The sequence below is a fragment of the Panthera leo genome, chromosome D2 (genome assembly GCF_018350215.1).
Source record: "Panthera leo isolate Ple1 chromosome D2, P.leo_Ple1_pat1.1, whole genome shotgun sequence".
Lineage (NCBI taxonomy): Eukaryota > Metazoa > Chordata > Mammalia > Carnivora > Felidae > Panthera > Panthera leo.
This window is the reverse complement of record NC_056689.1, coordinates 17,284,701-17,309,123: the sequence shown is the minus strand read 5'-3', so window position 1 is coordinate 17,309,123 and position 24,423 is coordinate 17,284,701. Positions and strand designations below refer to the sequence as shown.

The window sequence follows — 24,423 nt, the reverse complement described above, 5'->3', positions numbered from 1 at the left end:
AGGCTTTCTTTACCCATTCAGCTGTGAAAGGACACTTAGGTTGTTTCAGCGTCTTGGTTATTGTAAATACTCCTACCAAGAGGGTGCAGATACCTTTTGGAGATAGTGATTTTGTTTTCTTTGGATAAATACCGAGCAATGCAGTTACTGGATCATATGGGAGTTCTTTGCTTAATTTTTCGAAGGACCCCGTACTGTTTTCCACCGTGGCTGCACCAAATTGACATTCCCACCAACAGAGCACGAGGGTTCTTTTTCTCTCCAGATCCTCGCTGACCCTTTCTTATTTCTTGTCTGTCTGGTAAGAGCCATCCTAACAGGTGCGAGGGGATATCCCACTGTGGTTTTAACTCGCACTTCCCTGAGAGTGACGTTAAGCACCTTTTCATGCGCCTCTTGGCCTGTGTATCTTCTTTGGGAAGTTTGTAATTTTCCGGTCACTACATTTAAAAACGTACAAAGAGGGGGTGCCGGAGTGGGCTCAGTTGGTTAAGCGTCTGACTTACGATGTCAGCTCAGGTCATAATCTCACAGGTTCATGAGTTCAAGCCCCGCATCAGGCTCCGCGCTGACAGAGTGGAGCCTCCTTGGGATTCTGTCTCTCCCTCTCTCTCTGCCCCTTCCCTGCTCGCACTCTCTCTCGCTCTCTCAGAATAAATAAATAAACTTTAAAAAAAAAACATAAAAAGAAGTGGATGGAAGTGATTTCAAGGTTGTATTTGGTGAAACTTGTATACCCAAAATATTATGTCAACATGTCACCGATATAACTAGATTATCAATGAAATATTTTACCTTCTCTTTTTTTGTACGAAGCCTTCCCAATCCAGTACGTACCCTGTCCTCCTGGCACATCTCAAGTAACACTGGCCCCTGTCGAGTTCTGAGAAGCCACCTATGGCCAGTGGCTAATCTAAGGGACAGCTCGGCTCTGTCCCTTCTGTAAGGCCACATAATCTGGGGCAGAGCCGTGCACTTACACAAGGCCAGCTCAGAGGACTTGGAGAATGTGAGAAGCCAAAGCAACCTGAGCGCTTATACTGCCCAGTAGTTTCCAACCTTGATTTTTTTTTCCACCGGAACCTTTTTCCATAACAAAGATCTGGACGCAAAGCTCTAATGTAGCAAAGAGATCAAATCAGGGCTCCCTAGTTGCAGAGGTCAGACTGACCAGCCAGCCTCTTCAAGGTGTCCCCTGAGGCACCCCTTGGAATTGTAAGAATTTAAAAATCACAGATTGCAAACCACTGGTGGAGGCCAGCCCCCCACCCCACCCCAGACGTGGCCATGACTCAGTGGCACCTCAAGAGCCAGGTGGGGAGTGCTGACGCCCACCAAGGCCCTGGGTTTGCAAACCTGTGCTTACAAAGCTTCGCTAACACACCGGGTGCCTGAATGGCTCAGTCGGTTGAGCATCCGACTTCGGCTCAGGTCACGATGTCACGGTTCTTGAGTTCGAGCCCCACATTGGGCTCACTGCTGTCAGCAAAGAGCCTGCTTCGGATCTTCTGTCCCTCTCTCTCTCACTCTCTCTCTGTCCCTCTCCCGCTTGCAGTCTCTCGAAAATAAATAAACGTTAAAAACAACAACCACAAAGCCTCACTACGCAATGATTTGGACTCATTTTGCACAGAAGGAAGCAGAGGTGCAGGGAGGAAAAGTTACTTTTTCCACATCATGCACACATCCACCTGTCTGCCTCAGGGGCCCCTGGGCTTCCGCCAGACCACCACGTGAGCCCCAGCAATCACGGTTAGAAGGAGTCTAAATGTGGGCCAGGCCCCGGCACCCGTCAGGATATTCAGATTTCTGAAGTCTGAAGATACACAAGTTTCTAACATGCGTCCTAGGCTGCGTAATCCGGGCTTTGAAATCAATACATGTGCTCTGTAACATCTAAAGCACTATCCAATTTAAAAATGTTATTTTGGGGGCGCCTGGGTGGGCTCAGTCGGTTGAGCGTCCGACTTGGGCTCAGGTCATGATCTCGCAGCTCGTGAGTTCGAGCCCCGCGTCGGGCCCTGGGCTGACGGCTCAGAGCCTGGAGCCGGCTTTGGATTCCGTGTCTCCCTCTCTCTCTGCCCCTAACCCACTCGCATTCTGTCTCTGTCTCTCTCAAAAATAAATAAACATTAAAAAAGTTTTTTTAAATGTTTTTTATTTAAATGTCTCATGGGTAGATATATTTGGCGAGGGGCGTATTTAAACGCACCTCCGGGCCCAAAACCATGATATCAGGGAGTGTGGCTTCATCTAACACTGCCTGGGTGACTATTCTGTGCCAGAAAGTTCAAAAATGTGATAACATGCTCACACTAATTTGCAGAGAAGGGTAACAAAGCTCACAGAGGGGAGACGATTGGACAAAGTTCTGGAAGCTAGGATGAGAGCAGGTCCGGGCCAGCCACTCCCGCTGCTGATTTGGTGGCACATTCTGGTGACCGTCCTCCTGAGCTGGGCCACTCGGCCCTGAGAGGAGGTGGTGTTTTCTCCTCCCAGAGGTGTTCTGTGGATACCGGTCCCCTCTCCCCGTGACAGGCACGGCCACAGTGCGCCTCTATTGTGGGCACTCAGCAGAAGCCACCGAGGACCCCGTGGAGGACCAGGGAATGACGGCTTTTATTTAAGAGGAACAACAAAAAGATCAACACTCGACAAGCAAGTTGGGTGTGAAAGTGACCAGGTTAATTTTTCACTTTGTAATAAATAAGCAGGAGAAAAGAAGGACCAGTGCGATGCTCAGGAAAATGAGTTCTTTGTAGCTTTTGTGCTCTGCGAGGAGAAAGGACGTGCACGTTTTATGAATCGCAGCTCAGTGAATTTGATGTTTATAAAAGAAGAAGCACAAAGACGTTTCGGAGTCAACTGATTTCTGTTTTAGGAAAGGGTTACATCGTTGAGTTCAAAGGGCAGTATGGCCTTTGCCGAATGGTCACCCAAGTGATGGAAGTCAGATGGACAGGGGCTTGAATCCCCGTTGGGCCCTTACTAAGCTGTGGTTAAGAAGTCCCTTAACCAAGGGGTGCCTGGGTAGCTCAGTCAGTTAAGCGTCTGACTTCGGCTCAGGTCATGATCTCGCCGTCTGCGAGTTCGAGCCCCGCGTTAGGCTCTGTGCTGACAGCTCGGAGACTGGAGCCTGCTTCAGATTCTGTGTCTCCCTCTCTCTCTGCCCCTTCCCCTGGCCACGCTCTGTCTCTCTCTCTCTCAAAAATAAATAACAAAAGAGAGAGAGAGAAGAAGTTCCTTAACCAATCTGAACCTCAGTTTCATGATCTGTACAATGGGATTAATAAAAACACCAACCTCACGGGTAGTATTAAAGTATTAAAGTATATAAGGATTAAATGACACATAATAAAATGTCAGTTGCACTTGTTAGATGTTTAATAAATGATAGCTCTTATTAGAGTAATTCCGGAGTATCAGAGAGCTCTTGCCGTCTCAGCCACAAATGATGAGCCACACACACCACTCTATAGTCACGGGGAACATGCCAACTTGCTTCCCGAGGCAGTTCCACCAAGAGGTGACAGGTCAAAAGTAGCACAGAGGGGCGCCTGGGCAGCTCAGTTGGTTAAACGTCTGACTCGATACCAGCTCGGGTCACGATCTCATGGTTCATGAGATCAAGTCCCGCATCGGGCTCTGTGCTGAGCTTGGCGCCTGCTTGGGATTCTCCCTCCCTCGCTCTCTCTGCCCCTGCCCGGCTCGCACTCTCTCTCTCTCTCAAAATAAATACATAAACATCTTTTTAAAGTAGCATAGAAAGTGAAATCCTGTTTCTTCTGCGGAGCCTCCCCGCCACCCTCCACCCCTGTTCTCTGTTCTGTGACTTTTCTCTAGATCTCAAGCATTGACAGGTGCAGGTTAGTAGCTGACAGTGACTTACAGCCACACAGAGGGTAACAGCAAACTCCTTTCCACCGGCAGCTCAGTCTAGCTGACTTCCCAGGAGCAGGGATAGCACGTCAAGGCGTCTCTGTGTTCCGCCAAGGTTCCGGCCCTAGGGGAGTGTGCACCCGCTGGTCGTCTAACCCCCTTAGCACAGAGTCACCAGCCCCCAGCAACTCTGTCAGGGGCCTTCCTCATCATCCCAGGCTCCTTCTCTGCCTACGGCCCAGGTGGGCGCCGTCTGTCATCTCAGTAATGGACAGAGACGAAGGCAAGTGCCTTGTACATGGCCACTACCCTCCAAGGGTGGGATGGGCTGTGCATCTATCCGTGTATCATCACTAAATGAACCACAGTGCAAATAATCACTGAGCGCTTCTGTTGCACAAGGCATTTATCTGGTTAGACAAGGTTGCTTCAGCTTTTTGCTACGTATGTGTGTATGTATTCCGCCCTTTTCAAAACATAACCTCCTTGTCGGCTTTGGGTTCTGTCCACCGAGGTGGAGTCGTGGGAAAAGCAGATGAGTTATCTGGCTGTCTGTCAAGCCACACTGACGTTCAGCAGCTTACAGCAGCAGGCATTTACTTGCTCGTGACTCCGTGGGTTGGTGTTTGGGCAGGGGTCAGCTGGATCGGTTCCTCTCAGTTCCTCGGTTGGTGTTACGAACAGCATGTCTACGTCCTCCCCAACCAAGTTCATATGTTGAGGCCCTAACTCCCAATAGGGTGACGTTGGCAGGCAGGGCCTTTGGCAGGAACTGGGTCATGAAAGATGAGCCCCCGTGATGGATTAGTGTCCTCATAAGAAGAGGAAGAAACCCAGCCCGCTCTCCTCCACGGGAGGACACGGTGAGAAGACGGCCTTCACCATGCTGGGACCCGGATCATGACTCTCCAGTCTCTGGGACTTCAAGCAATAAAAGTTCATGGTTCATGCCACCCGGCCAACCGTAATGCGTTAGAACAGCCTGAGCCAAGACAGCCAGCAGGAGACCGGCTGGTCCCGATGTCCTTGCTCACTCATAAGGCAGTTGGCTTGGTCTACTGACGGAGTTGGCTCTCTTGCAAAGCCACCCATCCACCAGAAGTCCACTCTCTGTACAGGGGTGGAAACACTTCAAGAGAGCAAGAGCATTGGCAGCCTGCTTTCTGGAGGCTGAGGCTCAGAAGTCACACGACATAATTTCCACCATATTCCTTTAGCCACAGAGAGTCTGGGGGTCAGCCCGGATCCCAAGGGAGGGGAAATGGACTCCGTCCCTTGCTGGGAGGGACTGATATTGTGATCAGGGATGCAAGGAATTGCTGGAAGCCACCTTTGCAAACGATCGATCAAGTGCTTTTGTTTCCCAGGTAAATAATATGCAGGATGAAACCTGACAGTGACATGCAGGCTTGGCTAAGAGCCTACTGCTGATGAAATGGCTCTATTTCCTGTCTGGCCTTGACTCTGGGGGATCGGGTCAGCTTGAATCTAGACATTATCTCCTCCCAATCAAAACTGAGGGTCTCATCTGTGTTTGTGGAGGATGATAATAGGTCCCATCGCTCTGGAGTAGTGACTCATTCTGTCAAGTTGCCGCCCAAATGTCCCTTAAATCCGTTTTTCTCCATCTCCACCACTGCCCATCTGGGCCACATGTTATCATTACTTCTTGCCTAAACTACTGATTGCGACGGTTTTCCAACTACTCACCTGGTTTAAATGTCCCTTCCTCAGGAACATTCTGGCGATCTTACCAGGTAATTAAAACCATGTCCTGTGGTTGGCAGACTAATGCTACCCCCAACATATTCGTCCCAGTCCCTGGAATCTGTGACTGTTTCATAGCAAAAGGGAATGAAGCTTGCAGACAGAATTAAGGCTGCTGATCAGCTGACCTTGAGACAGGAAGACGTTTCCTGAATTTTCCAAGTGGGCTTCATGTCATCAAGAAGGTTCTTAGAAGTGGAAGAAGGAAGCAGAAGAGAAGAGTCAAAGGGATTGAAATATACTACTGGCTTTGAAGATGCAGGAAGGGGGTCATGAGCCAAGGAAGGGGGAGACTTTAGAAACTGGAAAAGGGAAGGATGGATTCTCCCACAGAGCCTCCAGAATGGAATGAAGCCCTGATGACGCCTTGATTTTAGCTCATGAGATGTGTATTCCACTTTTGACCTACAAGAGTGTAAGATAATAAATTTAAAGCACCAAGTTTGTGGTGATTTTTTTTTTTTTTTTTTTGTATAGCATCAATAGAAAACCAACACATATCCTCAACCAATTCATGGGCCTCACCCCACTGCAGATGCCCACCTTAGGGGTGATCACTGGGAGTGAGAGATGGGGTGAGGTCCCTGGAAGGCACACTTATCAACAATGAATGGCGATTTTCAAAGTAATACAGACATTTTCATGCAGCTGTGTTCGAATAGCTCCTTCAAAATCAAAAGGTCTTTCATCAAATTGGCTATGCAAAAAAGCTCCACCAGAGTGTCTGGCTCAATAAACCAGCCTATTCACATTCAATTTAACTGAAATATAAGGAGGAAGGGTCCTGATAGGCCACCTCGTCCCTCACCATGCCTTCAAGTGGATGCAAATCAGGTCGGTTGGGTTGTTGGGGCCCAGCCCCTGCTTGACGCTCCCAGCTTGAACTACCAAGAGCTTTCTCTCCATTCACCTGGTCCACTCAGCTGGGACCAGCCTTCCAGGAGTTGGGAAAAATTCAGCTGCCATTATCATGTGCTAAGATCAGCTTCAAGTTTCCTTTTTTCATGTTCCCTTTCAGGCTTTTAGGGATATTTCTGGGATCAGGATCTGCCTAAGGGCAAACCCCATGAAGTTCTAGGGAAGCATGACGACAAGTGGAAGTAAAGAAAATTACCTCCTATGACCTAAGTAAGATAAACATCTATATCCGGCACTGTAGCTCAAGGTGAGTGAACCTACTTACCTGAGGTGATGGGAAAAAAATATTCAAGTGTTAAATTGCAAAGTGCCCGTTAATACTCCGTAAATGGTATCCCTCCAACCCAACTCCAGCCCTACCCCACTCCTCTCCGGAGATCTGCTGGAGTGATACGTCCTGACATCTCCTGGTGACAGTTGACACAAATTAAGAAGCACAGACCAGAGTGGACCATCCACCATGGGTGGGGAGTGGGTTATGAATCTGGGCACACTGCTATATCCCTTGGCCACGTGGATCAAAAGCTTTCTTCTCTCTTTTGTCTCTCTCCCCAGAATTTACTAACTGGTTGGAAGGCAGGTGGAGTCAAGCCAACTTTTGCCGACACCCTGGGGAAAGACCATGCAGACACTGCATACCCTGAGATTTTTCTGACCCAACCTCCTTTGCGTCTGTCTTTGCACAGGTTAGAACTGCACTGTCACCCAGTGGTTCTCTCAGGCCAGCCCCTTCCCATTTTCCCTCACAGATATTTCTCCCATACATCTCTTACAGGGCTCATCTTATCTTGGAGCCTGTTTTTCAGAGGACCAAAGCTGACAGCCCTAGAATGCCCCATATTCTGGTCTTGTCCGTGTGCTTTTCTGTGGTGCCATGAATCTTGTCTCTCTCCCCTCTGGCTTTTCCTATTGATGGAGGTTAGCTCTAGAGGCTTGGTTAGATTTAGATTTAAATTTGGGGAGGAGTGGGGGCAGGCTCCTTCACAGGTGGTGCTGTGTACTTTCTCCCACATCCTAGAAAGAAGATCCCAGAGTCCTCATGGCAGAGGCCCACTGAACTGCCTAGTTCCTGACCCTCCCCAGGGCCAACTTGTTCAGTCTCCCTACACCATGGTGGTGGGTTCTCCCAGCATCCTTCCAATATGTACAACTACCACTTCCTTCTATGTTTTCTTCCAGACAGTTTTTGTTTTTCTGTTTCCATTTATGATCCATTTGAAGTTAATGTTTATATATGGTGTGAGGTAAGGGTCAAGATAGTTGTTGTTGGTTTTTTTTTCCCAAATGGATATTCTTGCAGCACTTGTTGAAAAGTCTGTCCTTTCTGCATTAAATTATTTTGGCATATTTGCCCCCAAAATTCAACTATATATGTCTGGGGCTATTTTTGGACTTCTCATTGCTTAATTATCCTTATGCTAATTCCACACTATCTTGATTACTGTATATTTATGGTTAAGTCTTGAAATCAGACTAAGTCCTCTAACTTTGTTCATCTCAAAATTTTTTTGGCTATTCTAGGTCATTTGAATGTCCATATACAAATAGAATTGGCTTGTCAATTTCTACACAAAAACAATCACAACAACAAGAAAAAAACCTGCTAGGATTTCATGTAGATGACATTGAATCTGTAGATATAGATCAATTTGGAAAGAACTAATATCTTAACAATACTGAATTTTCCGAAGAATTAACATAGTATATTTCATTATTTAGTTAGGTATTTTTAAATTTCAGCAATGTTTTGTAGTTTTTAGTGTATATACCTTGCACATATTTATAATTCTGTGGTTTTTGATGATCTTGTAAATGACATTTAAAATTTTATTTTCCAATTTATTGCTAGTATACAGAAATACAATTGGTTTTTGTACATTTACCTTCTTTGCTGTGATATTTCTAAATTTTCACATTTTTTCTGGTAGATTTTCTGTGGATTCCTTAGGCATCCACATGTATATCCTATGTGTATGGTCATGTCAACAGCAAACAAATAGAACTTTACTTTTTTCAATTTCATGCCATTTATTTATATCTCGTCCTACAGAGCTGGCTAGGACTGCCAACAAAATGTTGAATGGAAGTGGTGAGAGTAGATATCCTTGCTTATTCCTAATCTTAGGGGAAAATCATTCAGCCTTTCTCAAATATGTTAGCTGTATGATTTCCATAGGTGCCCTTTATCAGGTTGAGAACGTTCCTTTTTATTTCTCGTCTGCTGAGAACTTTTCTCATGATTGGGTGTTGACTTTTGTCAAATACTTTTCCTGCAGAATCTGAAGCAGGCTCCAGGCCTTGAGCTGTCAGCACAGAGCCCGATGGGGGGGTCAAACTCATGAACCGCGAGATCATGACCTGAGCTGAAGTCAGACGCTTAACTGACGTAGCCATCCAGGTGCCCCTTGAGTCACTTTTAGTAGGTTGTGTCTTTCAGTGAAGCAGTCCCTTCCATTTAACTTATATGATTTGGCATTAGATTGTTTACAATAATCTTTTATTGTCCTTTTAATATTCAAAGGATCTATAGTGATGTCCCTTTTTCATTCCTGATATTACTAGTTTGTGCTTCATTGCATGTGTGTGTAAATGAGGTGTCTCTCTTTTTAAATTAGCCTATCCAGCATTTTATCAATTCTACTAATTGTTGTCAAAGACCTAGATTTTGAAATATCAACTATTTCACTGTTGCTGGACCATTTTCTGTTTAATTGATTTCTGCTCTTTATTATTTCCCTCCTTTGCTTAAGTTGTTCTTCTAGTTTCTTACGGTAAAAGCCTAGAGAATTAACTTTTTAGATCTTTCTTCTTTTCTAATGTAAGCATTTAAGCTATAATTTTCCCTCTAACCACTACTTTAGCTGTGTATCACTGATTTTGATATGCCGTATTTTCAGTTCATCCTGTTTTCTAATTTTTCCTTGTGATTTCTTCTTTGGCCCATGAATTATTTTAAAATATAATATTTAATATCTAAATACGTGAGGGTTTTCCAGACATCTTCCAGCTCTGATTCTCTGATTCAATGCGTTTCAACCAGAGACCATACTCTGGATGAGTTCAATCCTAATTTTATTGAGACTTATATGACCCAGCACATATTGTATCTTGGTGAATTTTTCACCTCCCCTTGAAAAAAAATTGTATTCTGTGGTTGCTGGGAAGAGTGTTCTACAAATGTCAATTATGTCAAATTGATTCATGATATTCTCTTATATCCTCACTGATCTTCCATCTCCTGATTCTATCAATTGCTGAAAGCGTTGTAACCTCAAACTCTACGTGTTAATTTGTCTATTTCTCTTTTTGCTTTTTTCATTTTGTTTCCTGTATTCTGACACTCTGTTGTTGGCTGCATACAGTTAAAGAATGCTATGTGCTCTTTATTAACAGAGCCCCCCGTAATGATAAAATGTACTTTTTACCCCCTGACGATATTCATGGTACTAAGTCTAATTTGTCTGACAAAAATATATCCACTTCCACTTTCTGGTGATTAGCAGCTACCTGGGAGATTCTTTTCTGTCCTTTCACTTCTCGTTTATCTGTGTCTTTGTATTAGCGTGCATTTCTTGTAGACACCACCTAGTTGGGACTTGCTTTTTTATCCAGTCTAAAAATTTTGCTTTTAAAAAAAAATTAAGTTTTATTTATTTTGAGAGAGAGCGAGAGAGAGAGAGAGAGAGCATGAGCAGGGGAGGAGCAGAGAGGGAGAGAGAGAATCCCAAGCAGGAGCTCAGTGCCGGGCTTGAACTCAGGCACCGTGAGATCATGACCTGTTAGCAGTTCCTACGTGGTTTACACTGTGCACGTTTAACTTCTCCTTCTTACTTTAAATAATATGACATCACTTTATGTATAATGTAAGCTCCTTACAGCAGTATATTTCTATTTTTCCCTCTCATCTCTTCAATTATTGCCACACATTTTACTTCTACATGTTATAAATGTCACAATCCATTGTTATTATTTTTGCCTCAAACAACGATCTTCCTAAAAGTTTTTAAATCTGAAAAAAAAAAAGGCTTTTACCCGCCTATTTGCTTTTTTCTGTAACTCTTCCTTTCTTTGTGCAGATTCGAACTTCTAAGTATCATTTTCCTTTCGTCCAAATAACTTTAATATTTCTTGTAATGCAGGCCAGCTGGTGATAGATTTTCTCAGTGTGTGTGTGTGTGTATAAAGTACTTTGCCTTCAATTTTAAAGGACTTTTTTTTTGCCGGTTGTTAAATTCTAGGTCAATAACTCTATTTTTCTTTTCAGCACTTTAAAGATGTTGTTCCATTTACTGAAGCTTGGGAGAAGACTTTTTTTTTTCTTCTGGCTGTTTTTTGGGGGTTTTTTTGTTTGTTTTTTTTTTTGTTTTTGTTTTTTTGTTTTACAAATGTTCTCTTTCTTACTGATTTTCAGTTATTTGGGGCATGGTGTGTGTGTGTGTGTGTGTGTGTGTGTGTGTGTGTCCTACCCGGGGCTTAATGAACTTCTTGAATCTGTGGGTTTATAGTTTTTATCAATTTGGGAAATTTTGGCCATTATTTCTTCAAATATTTTTTCCATCCCTCTCGTCTCCTTCTGGGATTTTGATAACTTATAACTGGATCACTTAGTATCTTCCCACATGACTCTGCAGTTCATTTTCCCCCCTATCGTTTTGCTTCATTTTGGATAGAATCTACTGCTGTCTCCCCGTTCTTTTATTTCTGCAGTGTATCATCCAATTTTATTCTACTCCAGTGAAATTTTCATTTCAGGGAGTTTCATCTCAGTTCTGTTCCTCTCTTCTTTACAGTTTACATTACATTCTCGAGGATAAGGATCATATTTATTAATAGTGGCTTGGAAATCCTGTCTGCTGCTTCCATCATCTGTCGTTTCTGGGTTGGTCTATTGACTGGTTGTTCTTCTGTGTGGGAGTCCTATTTCCCTGCCTATTTGTATGTCTAGTAATTTTTGATTGATGGCTGAACAGTGTGAATTTTGGGTTTACTGCTAGATTTGGTAGTATTCCTATAGAGTTCTAGTTGGACATATTCTGGTGACAGCTAAGTTATTTGTGAATTGGTTTGATCCTTTCACGTCTTGTTTTAGAACTCCTTCAGGGAAGATTTGGAGCATCCTTTATTCTAAGGCTAATTTAGCCCTGTCTCTAGTGCAAGCTTCTTCTAGGATCTCTGGTGAGGGCCCCACAGACTCAACTTGGCCTATACTCTACCTGGAGGGAACCTGACTGATTCCTGGCCTCAGGTGAACTCGGGGAGGCCATTCTTGCCTACCTTTCACTCCACACATGCACAGGTTGGCCAAAGAGGCCTTTTTGTTTTGTTTTCTTAAGTTTATTTGAGAGAGTGAGTGAGAGCGTGAGCACATGCATGAGCAGGGAAGGGCCGGAGAGACAGGGAGAGAGAGAGAGAGAGAGAGAGAGAGAGAGAGAGAGAGAATCCCAAGCAGGCTCCACACTATCACTGTGGAGCCCGACACGGGGTTCAATCTCACAAACCACGAGATCATGGCCTGAGCCAATAACCGAGAGTCAGACACTTTACCAACTGAGCCGCCCAGGTGCCCCCTGGCTTTCGCCAGAGACTTAAGGGAGCCCCTGTGCAGACCTCTGGAGATCTTACTCTCCGGAACTTTGCCTTTTCAATTCTAGCCCTCTTGGCCTCCCCAGTCTCATTCTCTTCATTTCAGCAAGATAGCCAGTCTCTGTCCGGATCCCCCCTTGCTGGGCTGCAGTCCAGAAACTGTCTCCAACATACTCAAGGGGAATCCTAAGGCATGTTTCTGGAGCTTCTTCTCTGCACAGTTCTCTCCTGCAAATTCCAGCCATCTGTTCCCCCCCGCCCCGCCCCCCCAACTCTTTCTCCTCAGCTGGGTGAGACTTCTGCAACGTGGTCTAGAAAACGCCTCAAGGTAGAAAGCCAGGACAATCCCAAGGCTTATTCCCCTTGCTTTCCTTCTTTTGGGATCACAGTCCTGCAATGCCTGCTGTCCAGTCCACACATAGTTGTCACCTATTGTCTCCAGTGTTCTAGTGGTTTATAACAAGGGGGTTAAGTCTCATGTGGATTACTTTATCATGGCTAGAAGCAGAAATCTCGTTTACTTCTCAGTGGTTTTCAACCATAAAATTGTGGGGTCGTATGCTCAGTCGGCCTCCTCCAGGAGAATGTAAGCCCCATGAGGGTAGCAACTGTGTTACTGAATGCACAGTGCCCAACACCGGGCTGCAACACGGTAAGAACTGTGAAGCAAACGACGGATTATTGTAACCCTGGGGCTAGGTGTTGGCCCGAATCGGCGGAGGGAGACACGATGAGGGGGTGGAGGGAAGGAAGCAGCACAGAGAGAACTGCCAGGGCCCATGTGGTTGCCAGACTTGCATTTGGATCTCATTTCCAGCCAGGACCATTCCCACATGCTTACTTGGACCCGGACATTTTTCACCATACGAGACTGGCAAAAAAAAAAAAAAAAGTTGGTTCTGTGTTAAAGCAGTAGACTGTGTTTTCCACACGTTCTGTAACATAGTTAGAAAAATTTTAAATAATTTTTAGAGACCCTCACACATATTACTGTCTATGGTTTTATTGCCTAACGAGTTCTTGGTGGGCATAAACTTCAGATGGCTGTGGTAAAGGCAGCCAAGTGACGGAATCATCTTCTCTGCAGTGTCCTCCCAATGTCACACAGCCCGTGTGACTTCTGTCCCCCGAGGACCAGGGCGTCAGGTACCACTAACTCCTGCCCTCCCTCTCCTCCCAATCTGCTCAGTGGCCCCCGGCTGGTGTTACAGAAGTACCTGGATTAATCCAGTAGGCTTTATAGGTGTTGGCTGATGTGCAACTTCAGTTGCACCAAATGCAACCAGAGACGAGCCACAAAAGAGCTACCCAATGCTGGCCACGGGCCACCTCTGACCTAACCCACCAGCTGAACAAATGAGTCTCTTGTCTGAAGTGAGAGATCAGAACAGACCTCGATTATGAGAGATATCAAATTTCATGCAAGCAGGCACTTATGGCATGCGATCGCCACTGGTGCACTCCAGATCTGCTGTCTTTCTTTCTCTCTCTCTCTCTCTCTTTTTTAAAATATTTATTTTCTGAGAGCGAGTGACAGAGTATGAGCTGGGGAGGGGCAGAGAGAGAGGGAGACACAGAATCTGAGGCAGATTCCAGGCTCCGAGCTGTCAGCACAGAGCCCGGCGTGGGGCTTAAACCCGCAAACTCGTGAGATCATGACCTGAGCCGAAGTCAGCCGCTCAGCCACCTGAGCCACCCAGGTGCCCCGATCTGCTGTATTTCTTTCTGCTGCCCTACTTCCCACCTCCCATCCTCCCACAGGCAACCAATCCATTTAACTCTCTCTCCGTGGTGTGCTTTGCTGAGAGAAATCCTACGTTTTCAGGTAGGAGTTTCCTCAATACGTTGCTTTACGGTTAGTACTTTTAAACTTTTATGCCATAAGTCTTCCCTGGGGTGTCTGGATGGCTCAGTCGGTTGAGTGTCCAACTTCAGCTCGGGTCACGATCTCACGGTCCGGGAGTTCGAGCCCCGCGTTGGGCTCTGTGCTGACCGCTCAGAGCCTGGAGCCGGCTTTGGATTCTGTGTCTCCCTCTCTCTCTGCCCCTCCCCTGCTCATGCTCTGTCTCTGTCTCAAAAATAAATAAAAACATTAAAAAAAAAAAAAGTCTTCCTTGCTCTGGGTCACAAGGCACTTCCCTCTCTTAGCTTTACACCTTTATCTTTCATCCTTTGGTCTTGAATCCAAATGGAGCCCATCTTCTTCTTCTTCTTCTTCTTTTAATTTTTTTCTTAATGTTTATTTATTTTAAAGGTTTTTTTTTTAATGTTTATTTATTTTTTAGAGAGACAGAGACAGAACATGAGCAGGGGAGGGGGAGGGAGAGAGGGAGACACAGTATCCGAAGCAGGTTCCAGGCTCCGAGCTGTCAGCACAGAGCCCGACGCGGGGCTCGAACTCACGGACCATGAGATCATGACCTGAGCCGAAGCCAGAAGCCCAACCGACGGAGCCACCCAGGCGCCCCAATGTTTCTTTCTTTTTGAGAGAAAGCGAGCACCAGCAGGGGAGGGGCAGAGAGAGAGAGACGGAGACGCAGAATCCGAAGTAGGAGCCCATCTTCCACACAGCGTTGGGTAAGAATCTGTGCTCACATCTCTCCCTGGGGTGAGCCTCCCTCCTGCCAGTCTGTGGTGCCACTTTGACCCTCAACGGAGGTCTCATATACACACGGCTTTGTCCCGAGCTCCCTACCCTATTTCACTGATCTGATCATCTATCCTCAAACCAATACCCACAAACAACATTTCGATGGCCTTCTAACGCGTTCCTAAGTGACACAGCAAGTCCCCCCCTCTTATACCTCAGTGAGCTATCATTTCTCCATCCACGACTTTGTGCCAATTTGTCCAATTTCTCAAAATATCCAACCATGATTTTGGTTCACGTTGCGCTAACTCTTACAAAATGATTCGGAGGGAATGAACGTTTTAATATCACAACATTAGCCCAGCCGGGATCATTCAGATCTTTTTTCTACGTCTTCTGTCTCCTTTTCACCGTTTGAAAGAAGTTTTTGTATACCTGTTGAAGTTGATTCCTGGATACTTTATGTGTTTGACGGCCATCAGGAGTTGGTATGTTTCTCCTTAAGTTTCTAGTTGGTATTGCCACTCTAGACGCAGAAGTTGATCTTCTATCCAGGGCTGCTCACTCGTTCGCTGCCTGACTTTGGATTCAGAATCACTGAGGAAACACCCCCCAAGGTGTTTCCCTCTTGGTATCGAGGCACCTGCAAGGCTGATAAGTTCATCAGGAAATTGCATATGAGCACAGGCTCAGACCGGAGAAAATGCTGGAAAAGCACCATGAATACCCCCACCCCAACAAAGGATATCCTTTTCCCCCCCAGATTCAACATCTTCTTCCTGCCTCCACAACGCATCCAGGTATATTCTGCCTCTACGTTGATGGCTCCTTCCAGCAGAGAAACTTTATACATACGTGTATGTAATATAGGGATATTAGTATCACATACTGAACTATCGTAAGCTGTCAAACCTACGAGCCCGGGAGTTATTCTGCCTCCTCTCACAACGCATCCACACAATAATCCAAATACTTGCGGGTCTCAGAACCTTCACCATAATCAGCAAGTCAGCAAGTACAGTCACTTGCTGGAATCTTGGGCCCACGATGCAGGATCGTAAGGCAGAAGTCTGTCGGCCTGGATCACCATTTTCCTGAGAGGTATTAGTTTTAAAAGTTTTTTTTGATCTGGAAAATTGACATCTAAAAATTCCCTTCCGGGGCGCCCGGGGGGCTCAGTCGGTTGAGCGTCCGACTTCGGCTCGGGTCACGATCTCATGGTTCGTGGGTTCGAGCCCCGCGCCGGGCTCTGTGCTGATGGCTCGGAGCCTGGAGCCTGCTTTGGATTCTGGGTCTCCCTCTGTCTCTGCCCCATCCCCGCTCATGCTCTGTCTCTTTCTGCCTTAAAAATAAATAAAAACATTAAAAAGAATCTTTTTTTTTAATTCCCTTCCATCTGTAGTTGGTAACTTACCACCTGCACTTTAACAGATGCAATAGGACTCATCGGCCATGCTTAATCTTGTTATTTTTTCCAAGGAAAATCCATTTCAACCAGATTCAAGGTAAAAGCTTTCTGGGAGATACCATCTGCTCTTCAGTCAGTCATTGGATGCGATAAGCTCGTCTCTGGGAACCCCTGCCTTGGCTTCCTGGTCACCTGGGGGCTATACAGGAGCCCTCCCTCCGGGGTCCGGTCTACCCTTCAGCTACGGGCCTGTGCACCTCGGCCACCGCCTCCCACCACCCTGCAGGGGGCGCCGCGTCAGGCCCGTGCCCGGTGGGCTTCTTGAAGCCCACGCTTGCTTAACTAGCACCAACCCTCTCTTCTCTGTGCGCAACAGCAGTCATCCGGAGGGGCTTCCTGACTCGAGTAGAGCCCCCAAACAGACACACCTCACATATTTTAAATGGCTTTATTAAAGGCTATTAATATAAAATACAACCAAGTTACAAGTCGTAAGAATTCTTTCATTTTTTGGAAAACGTGTATCAAAGAAAGGGAGGCGCGAAGAAAGGGAGGGGGGCTCTGACATCCACGTGGGGTCCGGCGTGCGGCGAGGGCTGGGCGACAGACCCCAGCTGTTCCCAAGTGGACAGCACTCCCAAACCCAGAGAGCGGGGTGGGGACCCTCCCCCTCCCCCCAAGTGGAAGAACGGAAACTGGTTTCTGACTTCCTGGGGGAGAGTTTATGAAACACCCAAAGTCACCCGAAGCAAGATGCTAAATCCTTGAGCTAAATCCCAGGTGCGCAGAAGGGGGAGCGGGGGACACCCCAAAACCAAATACAGGCTTCAGCTGAAAAGTGTGTCTTTTTAAAATAATAAATATAAACGTCTGGTTCTAGGAACTTCATCCTGACACAGGGGGTGGGGAGGAGGTGGCCAACCTAAGAGCTGAATTTTTCCTTACTGACCATCTTTACAAAGACCGCCCAGGGTTACGACCAGGATCCGCAGGTCAGGCGGGATGGGGATTCGCCAGCCTGTGTCCTCCGGGCCCCTTCACGTCTCCTTCTCAGAAGCGGAGCAAAGCCACACGGCTTGAGGATTTCCTAAGTTGTGACTTTACATTTCATCTCAGGAGGTTGCCCCATCATGAAACATTAAGCCCTGTCGTAAGAGATAACTAAACACTCAGGGTAGCGGGCCCCGGGAGGCACCGGGTGACGCAGAGGCTTTCAACAACCCCCTGCGTCCCCACAGCCCCCTGGGGTGGGGGGCGGGGCGGGGGGACGTGAAAGGAATAACCGGGCTTTGGGAGAAAGTCGGAAAGGCCTCAGAATTGTCTCGCAAGAGAACAGACACATCACTGTGGGCTAACTGTCCCCAGGTGCAGTTCCTCCCTGGCCACATCAGCGTCAACGAATATAAACTCACACCTGGACATCTCTCTCTCTCTCTCTCTCTCTCTCTCTCTCTCTGTTTTTTAAGGAACCCTGTTTTCAAGCGCGGGCTCTAAAACAGTGCACTGCCCTCCAGGCTGGAAGTGGAGGCAGGTGGGAAGCCCGGCTCTGAGGCTCAGTGGCTGACTCGAGGGGCTGGCACCCCGGCTGGGATTTCTAAGTTCCCTTTTCCATCCCCGTCACGTTCTGAGCCTTTTTTTTTGCCCTTGGACGTTTCAACTATCCTCAAATGGTACAAGAAGAAATCTGCATTTGCCATAACGCAGCCAGTCACCAACGTAGGAAGGTCACATCCACAACCGCAAGGGGCCAAATGAGGTTCAGGGACATAATGCGATTGGCAGAAACCCAGCCAAAAGTTGGCCAGGCCGCAGCTTTGGCAGGAATATTCCTGGGGAAAGTAAGGCGCCACGTGCTTTACCCTGGACGCTATGGAAACCACTTAAGGATGTCGTATGAGACAGAAACGCATTTTTAAAAAGACACACCTTGGTACTGAAACCGGGCGCTCACTCGCAGGACTCACAGGGGTTAAGGCTTCAGGTGAGGAGAACACAGTGAGAGGCAACGTGTAGATCACGCTCGGGCACGTCCAGCAGGGGGCGCAGCTCGGGGCCAACGGGCAGGGCGCAGGCTTCCCAGGGTAAGGGCCACTCTCCTCCTCGCCCTGCCCCACCCACGCCTGGGGCATGGGCCACCTTGCCCAGGCAGCCTGGGGGCCACCTCCATCTGAACCGCAGCGGGCAGCAGTCTGGCTCCAAGAGACACCGTGGACAGGACCGCAAGGGTCTCCAGGGGGCGCTGCAGAGACGACTCCTTCTGCTGGTGGTCGGGGATGGCAGAGAGATCCATCAGTAGAGTCTAAGCAGTCCTTGGGATGAAGGACGTCCACTGCCCCTGCCAGCCTCCTGCTGGAAGGTTCTACCGCAACCGATCAGAAGGGCTCTGTCCTCCAACACCTGCCACCTGCCCTTCATTCCTGCAGATGCCCCGGACCCGGGAACACCCACCAGGGCCACAGGAGGAGCAAAGAACCTCCAAACGGAAACCAGTCCACGCCCAAGAAGAAATGGAGCCTCACAACCTCTAACTCTACATACAAAATAATGACAAGTTAATACAAAACTTTTAAACATGCAACTCTTCTTAAACGACGATGAACAGCTTGAGTACGTATCAGGGTGGCTTAAAGACCATCTCTGCTATGTGCCAACAGTGGGGTTCCTGGAAATGACATGAGGGTAGAGCGTGGCACACGATGCAAGGGGCGTGGCGTCAGGAAGCCCTGGGCATCCAGGAATGCTGGGTGGGGAGGAATCTTCCCGAGGTCACGGCCAGCCCGGCACACTGAGGCCACCACAGCCGAGGGCATCACCGACAGCCACCCAGCAAAGCGCACGCCGCTCATTTCAAAAGGGGAGAGGCTAAAGGAGAAAGACGGAAATCGCTTTTATGGTTTTGGGGACATCGATGAGAAAACTCTTTCTCCGGGGAGGGGGGAAAACCGGGTGGAATTGGGAACAGAGGCTTTATTCACGAGACCTACTCAATGCCTTAACGGTCGTTTAAAAATTCCAAATGTAAAACTTCTGTTTATCAAATCACTGAAAATAGCATATATATCTGGCCTTACCAAAAAAGAGAAAAATCTGGAAATCCGGACAAGGCGATATTTACCAGTTTCCAAATGATTAAGAAAAGAGCGTACAGAAACCAGGAAAATACACAGGGAAATATTGCCCTTTTTTTTTTATCCTCCTCCGCCACACCACTTTGGAAAACATTTAGGGGTTCTTGGTTTTATTCTTATTATTTGGTTGTCTGATACATTTTACCAGTTGTCCAGAAAATCAAATCCTGTCTTCAAGACGACATTACTTGAGGTGACCTGCGGAAGGGACAGAAACACAGCAAAGTAAGATACATTTTTTTTTTTTTTTTTAGTTATGTATAATCTAAAAACAGCATCTCATTTAAATTGACCCAAATGAGATGCCTTGCTTTTATCTCGGAGGCTCCCTGACCTCAATTTGCCTCGGTGCTTGGCACCAGAAAATGAAATAAACTTCAGGGTGAGCTACTCGCTCCGGGATCCAACACTTCTCCCCCCTCCGTCCCCAGGCAGGTCTGAGAGCAAGTTTACAGACCTACCCACAGAGAAGAGGAGAAAAATGTATGTCCTCTGTCCGTGCAGGGACAGGCATGTTGGAATTGAGTCATCATGGAATAAGAGGACAAATGACAAAGACAGTCTTTCTACTGCTTTCTAGCACAAGCACGGGGGTCCGCCGGCGGGCTGCAGCCCTCCCGGGTGAGGACAGGACACCGTGACACCCCACCCTCCACGTAACTGGCCAATGGCAAACTGCCTATGTGGAGACAACGCGGCAAAGGACTAAGCACATTCACGGGAAGCCTGTCTCGGGCCGGTTTGGCCGCATCCGACACTGATGCAAAGTGGGCCTTCAGGCAAGCCGTCTTCTCTCTGCTTTCCTACCGGTTTCTTCGGTGAGGTTGGCCATTTCCCTCTCTGCTTTGCACTCAGGAATCCGTTCTTTCCGAGGATTTCACGTGCCGTCTCTGACTCTGCCCTCCCCCTCCACTTTCCTACGTCTCTGCGATTACGACTCTCTCATACTCTACACGTCAGAGGAAGAGCCAGGTGCCGGGTATGAGAGAAAGATCACTGCGGAGGCACGGAGGCCAGCCTGGCACATGTGCCAGAAGGAGGAGGCGGGCGAGAAGGGTAGAGACACAGAATGGAGCCAAGAGATGGGGCAGGGTACCACAGGAGGCAGGGCAGGGAGGGGCCGAGAACGCTGGCTCAAGACGGTGGGGACTCTGAAAGAACGAGCTAGAAAGCGGAGGTGCGGCTGGCGGAAGGCGGGCGGAGCTCCTGTCACAGGGCGCCCCCCCCCTTCTTCGGGAGGACAACTCACAAGGCCACCTGCTGAGAGAGGAGCGGAGGCACCCGGAACCCCATTCCGGGAAACACCCAGAGGACGACCACAGCTCAACGTGACAAGACACAGCTGCTAGAACTGGACAAGGGATCGGAAGAGACATGCCTCCAAAAAAGAGATACACAAATGGCCAAGAAGCCACATGGAAAGAGAGTCGACATCGCCGAGTACTGGAGGCCTGCGAATCCAAACCACGAGGAGACCCACAGATACCATCTCCCAGCCATTAGGGTGGCTACGACCAAGAAGGAGAGAGAACACGTGGCGGTGAGGATGCGGAAAACGCGGCCTTCTTGCACACTGTCGTGGGGAAGCAAAATGGCACAGCCACTGCTGGAAACAGTATGGCGGTTCCTCAGGAAGTTAGGCACGGAATTACCATACGATCTACCAGTTCCTCTTCTGGCGATATATCCCAAAGAATGGAAAGCAGGGACTTGGGACAGATACTCGTACGGCCGCGTTCACAAGGAGCATTATTCACAAACGGCCAGGCAACGGAAGCCACCCAAGCGTCCATCAGCAGACTGAATGGACAAACAATGCAGGTAAATCCATACGGTGGAATATTATTCGGCCTTCAGAAGGAAGGCAATTCTGACCCATGGCACGACGTGGGTGAACCCCGAGGCCATGACGCGGAGGGCAACAGGCCGGTCACAAAGAGATGGACGCTGTCTGATTCCGCTTACGTGAGACGCGAAGAGGAGTCAAATTCGTGAAAATATAAAGTAGGATGGCAGCTGCCAGGGGCTGGGGGAGGAGGGAATAGGGAGTCGGCCGATGGGTGTGGAGTTTCATCTTCCCAGATGAAAGAGTTCTGTGGATGGATGGCAGCGATGGCTGCGTAACAACGCGGACGCATCTCGTGTCACGACCCCTGGGTCTACAGTATACTCAATATGGCACATGGTACGTTACATGTATTTAACCACAACAGACATTCTTTTACATATGAGTTAACAGGGGGAAAAAAAAAAAAAAAAGACAGCCAAAGAGTCTGCTAACATGCAGAAAACCAGCAAGGCACACACAGAGAAGGGCTTGTGGTGGGGTGGCCCCAGGCGTGTCCATCTGCCTGGCCAATAGGTAACTTCCCCAGGCTCCAAAATCCAGACCCAATCCTAAAGACCACTCTTTTCCTCCCTCCGGCCATCCTCGTGTGGGAGCAGGTGGTCTCTTTTGATCCCTCCTGCCCTCCCCGCCTCGGGACTCACACAACGTGTCTGACTGCCAGGAAGCACTTATGTTCCCCGGGGTGTGCCGTCCATCTCTGAGATGGACGGGACACAGGACCTTGTCTGTGGTCTCACCCACGTACGGGAGCTATCCATGACTTCCCCCCAGAAATGGTTCTCAGCCATGCCTGCACCCAAACTATGGCTTTGTTCATCGTAAACCCACGTCTCAAAACCAAGGCTTCCCGGGGCGCCTGGGTGGCTCAGCCGGCAAAGCGTCCGACTTCGCCTCAGGTCATGATCTCGCGGGTCGTGGGTTCGAGCCCCGCGTCCAGCTCTGTGCTGACACCTAGCTCAGAGCCTGGAGCCTGTCTTTGGATTCTGTGTCTCCCTCTCTCTCTCTCTCTCTCTGTCCCTCCCGTGCTTTCTCTCTCTCAAAAATACATTAAAAAAAAAAAAAACATTAAAAAAAATTAAAAAAAAAACAAAACCAAGGCTTCCCGGGAATTTGAAATATAATGACTTTTGGGGTTGTTTTGTTTGTTTGTTTGATGCAATCCTCCAACACTGGATCCCTTTAAAGTCCTAACCAAACACTGGGCTTTCTCTTCACTGTCTCAGACCAACTGGTAAAGACAATGGTCGATTTCTTCCACAAAGAAATGGGAAAACACTCAGAAGGCACTCGCCCTTATTCTCCTACACCCTTATTCGCCTTCACGACATACTCCTCCTCCTCACCCGGTGACCCTCTCAGATCTTTCTTTTGCTTCCCCCCCAAAAGAACTCCTTCCTTAGGATTCCTCGCTGGACACATAACCCTACCCTGCTTGGAAACGAGTAGCCGCCAATCACTCCTTGAAGCGAGAGTTTCCTGCGGCAGTGTGGCCGCTCTCGGGGGAGGCTCAGGGGTCCTGCCTGCTTCCTCCGTGCCCCCTTGGGGGCATCCGCCGGTCCCCTCCTCCCCAACACCCAGCCCAACTTTATAGACCCCTCGGTGGAGGGGGGCGTCCGAACCCCGCCCACACTGACCGCCTCCCCCCTGCGAGCTCCTGTGTTCACCGCCCTCCTGCGGTCCCTCCCCTACCTGCCCTCACACACGTGGGGAAAGGCAGCTGGCATCTGCGGCACACCACGAGTAACGGGCAACCAAGTCATGGCACCGAGATGGACCCACGAAACACGCCCCTGGTGGATTGGTCGGTCGCCGCTCTCCCGATCCCAAAAGTCGCCCAAGGAGTGGGCAGCGGGAGGAAGGGGGAGGGGAAGAAGCAAGCATCTGTGGCCCAGATGCCCCAGATGCCCAGGGAGGGGCGTCTGTGGCCCACCCGTCTTGTGGGAGGCCTCCCGGGGTCCCCCCCGGAGGAGGCGGCCACTCACCTGTGTAGGCACGGGTTCCGAGAACAGAGAGTCTTCTACGTCCTCTACGTCCTCCCGCCTGGCCTCGGGAGAGGCAAGCTTCCCCTCGGGCTCGGACGGGGTGGTGCTGGGGCGGGCCTGGACGGGCTGGGGTCTCTCGGGCTCGATGCTGACGCAGGGGAGGCCGCGCTGCTCCTGGCGGAGGTTGCCGGGCCTTTCGGCCTTGGCCTCCCTGTCCTTCAGGGCGGGGTCCTGCCGGTAACAGGCAGGCAAGACCTTTTCACCCTTCTCCATGGACTTGATCTGGCTGGGGGTCAGCGACTGGAACTCGGCCTCAGGCCCCTCTCCCCGGGAGCGCTCGGCGTTGATCTTCCAGAAGGAAGCCTCCTCTTCCTTCCGGGCGGGACCCAGGGCATCCAGGCTGGAGGACTTGCCGCCCTGGGAGGGCCGGAGGGCCTGCGAGCCCTGGGAGGCTTTAGACTGCCTCGGCTCGCCGCCCGGGCCGCTGCCCGGCTCTTGGATAGACAAGGAGCACACGCTGAACTCCATCTGACTCTGCAGCGGGGACACAGAAAGGAGAGAGCCAGCCTTACGACCCGGTGCAAGGGCTGCACCAGCTCACACCTCTGTGCGCCCGGCAACATCAACACTGGGTGTCGTCCATCTGCCGAAACCGTCTGCCCCTCAGGACGGCCACCGGCCAACCCACCGCACGGGAGCGCGGCCACCCAGGCCCCCCACGGCGCAGAGGCTCTGACTCACTGATGACTGAGGCCTCACTGCCCGGGGAGCAGAGCACCCCCTTGTCTCGTCGGGACTGATTCCAGTGCCTTCCAGAGGAGCAGCTGTCTGGCGGTGACCGCCCTCCCTGGGAAGGTGATTGAGAAGGTGCACGGCCCAGCCGGGCACAGCACGGCCGTGAAGGTCAACACCCGGCCCCCACCGCCCAGGCCCTTCGCTCCTGACCTAGGGCGGCGGGGGGTGGGGGGGGTGGGGGTGGGGGGCGAACAAGCGTGAAAGAAACCAACCGAGCCAGACCCTGCTTTCCTGGACAAAACCACGAAGGTCAAGGGTGGGCCTGAGTGCAGCCTCGGAGACCCGACCCACCCGGCCTCGCCCGCTCTGCCTTCTCGAAGCCTGCTACAGAATGCACGCCTGCGTGCCCCAATTCTCCCGCGGAAGCCTTAACTCCCAAAGTGACGGTAACAGGAGGTGGGGCCTTTGAGAGGTGATCAGTCTGAGATGAGGTCACGAGAGTGGGGCCCCCCACGATGAGACCGGTGTCCTTATCAACACAGACACAAGGGCAAGGATCTCTCTCCCACCGCTCACGGACACGA

At 49.2% G+C, this 24,423-nt stretch overlaps 1 protein-coding gene across 1 annotated transcript in view; it reads right to left on the bottom strand.

Moving 5' to 3' along the window:
- Positions 1-16,594: 16,594 nt before the first annotated feature.
- The window catches only part of CD2H1orf198 (chromosome D2 C1orf198 homolog), a 30,947-nt gene continuing 23,118 nt past the window's right edge, over positions 16,595-24,423 (bottom strand). The window contains exons 3-4 of the mRNA XM_042908527.1: positions 23,105-23,638; positions 16,595-19,471 (exon numbers count right to left, since the gene is read on the bottom strand). Coding sequence (XP_042764461.1) covers positions 19,415-19,471; positions 23,105-23,638 — 591 coding nt within the window. The 3' untranslated portion in view covers positions 16,595-19,414. The remainder of the gene's footprint in view (positions 19,472-23,104; positions 23,639-24,423) is intronic.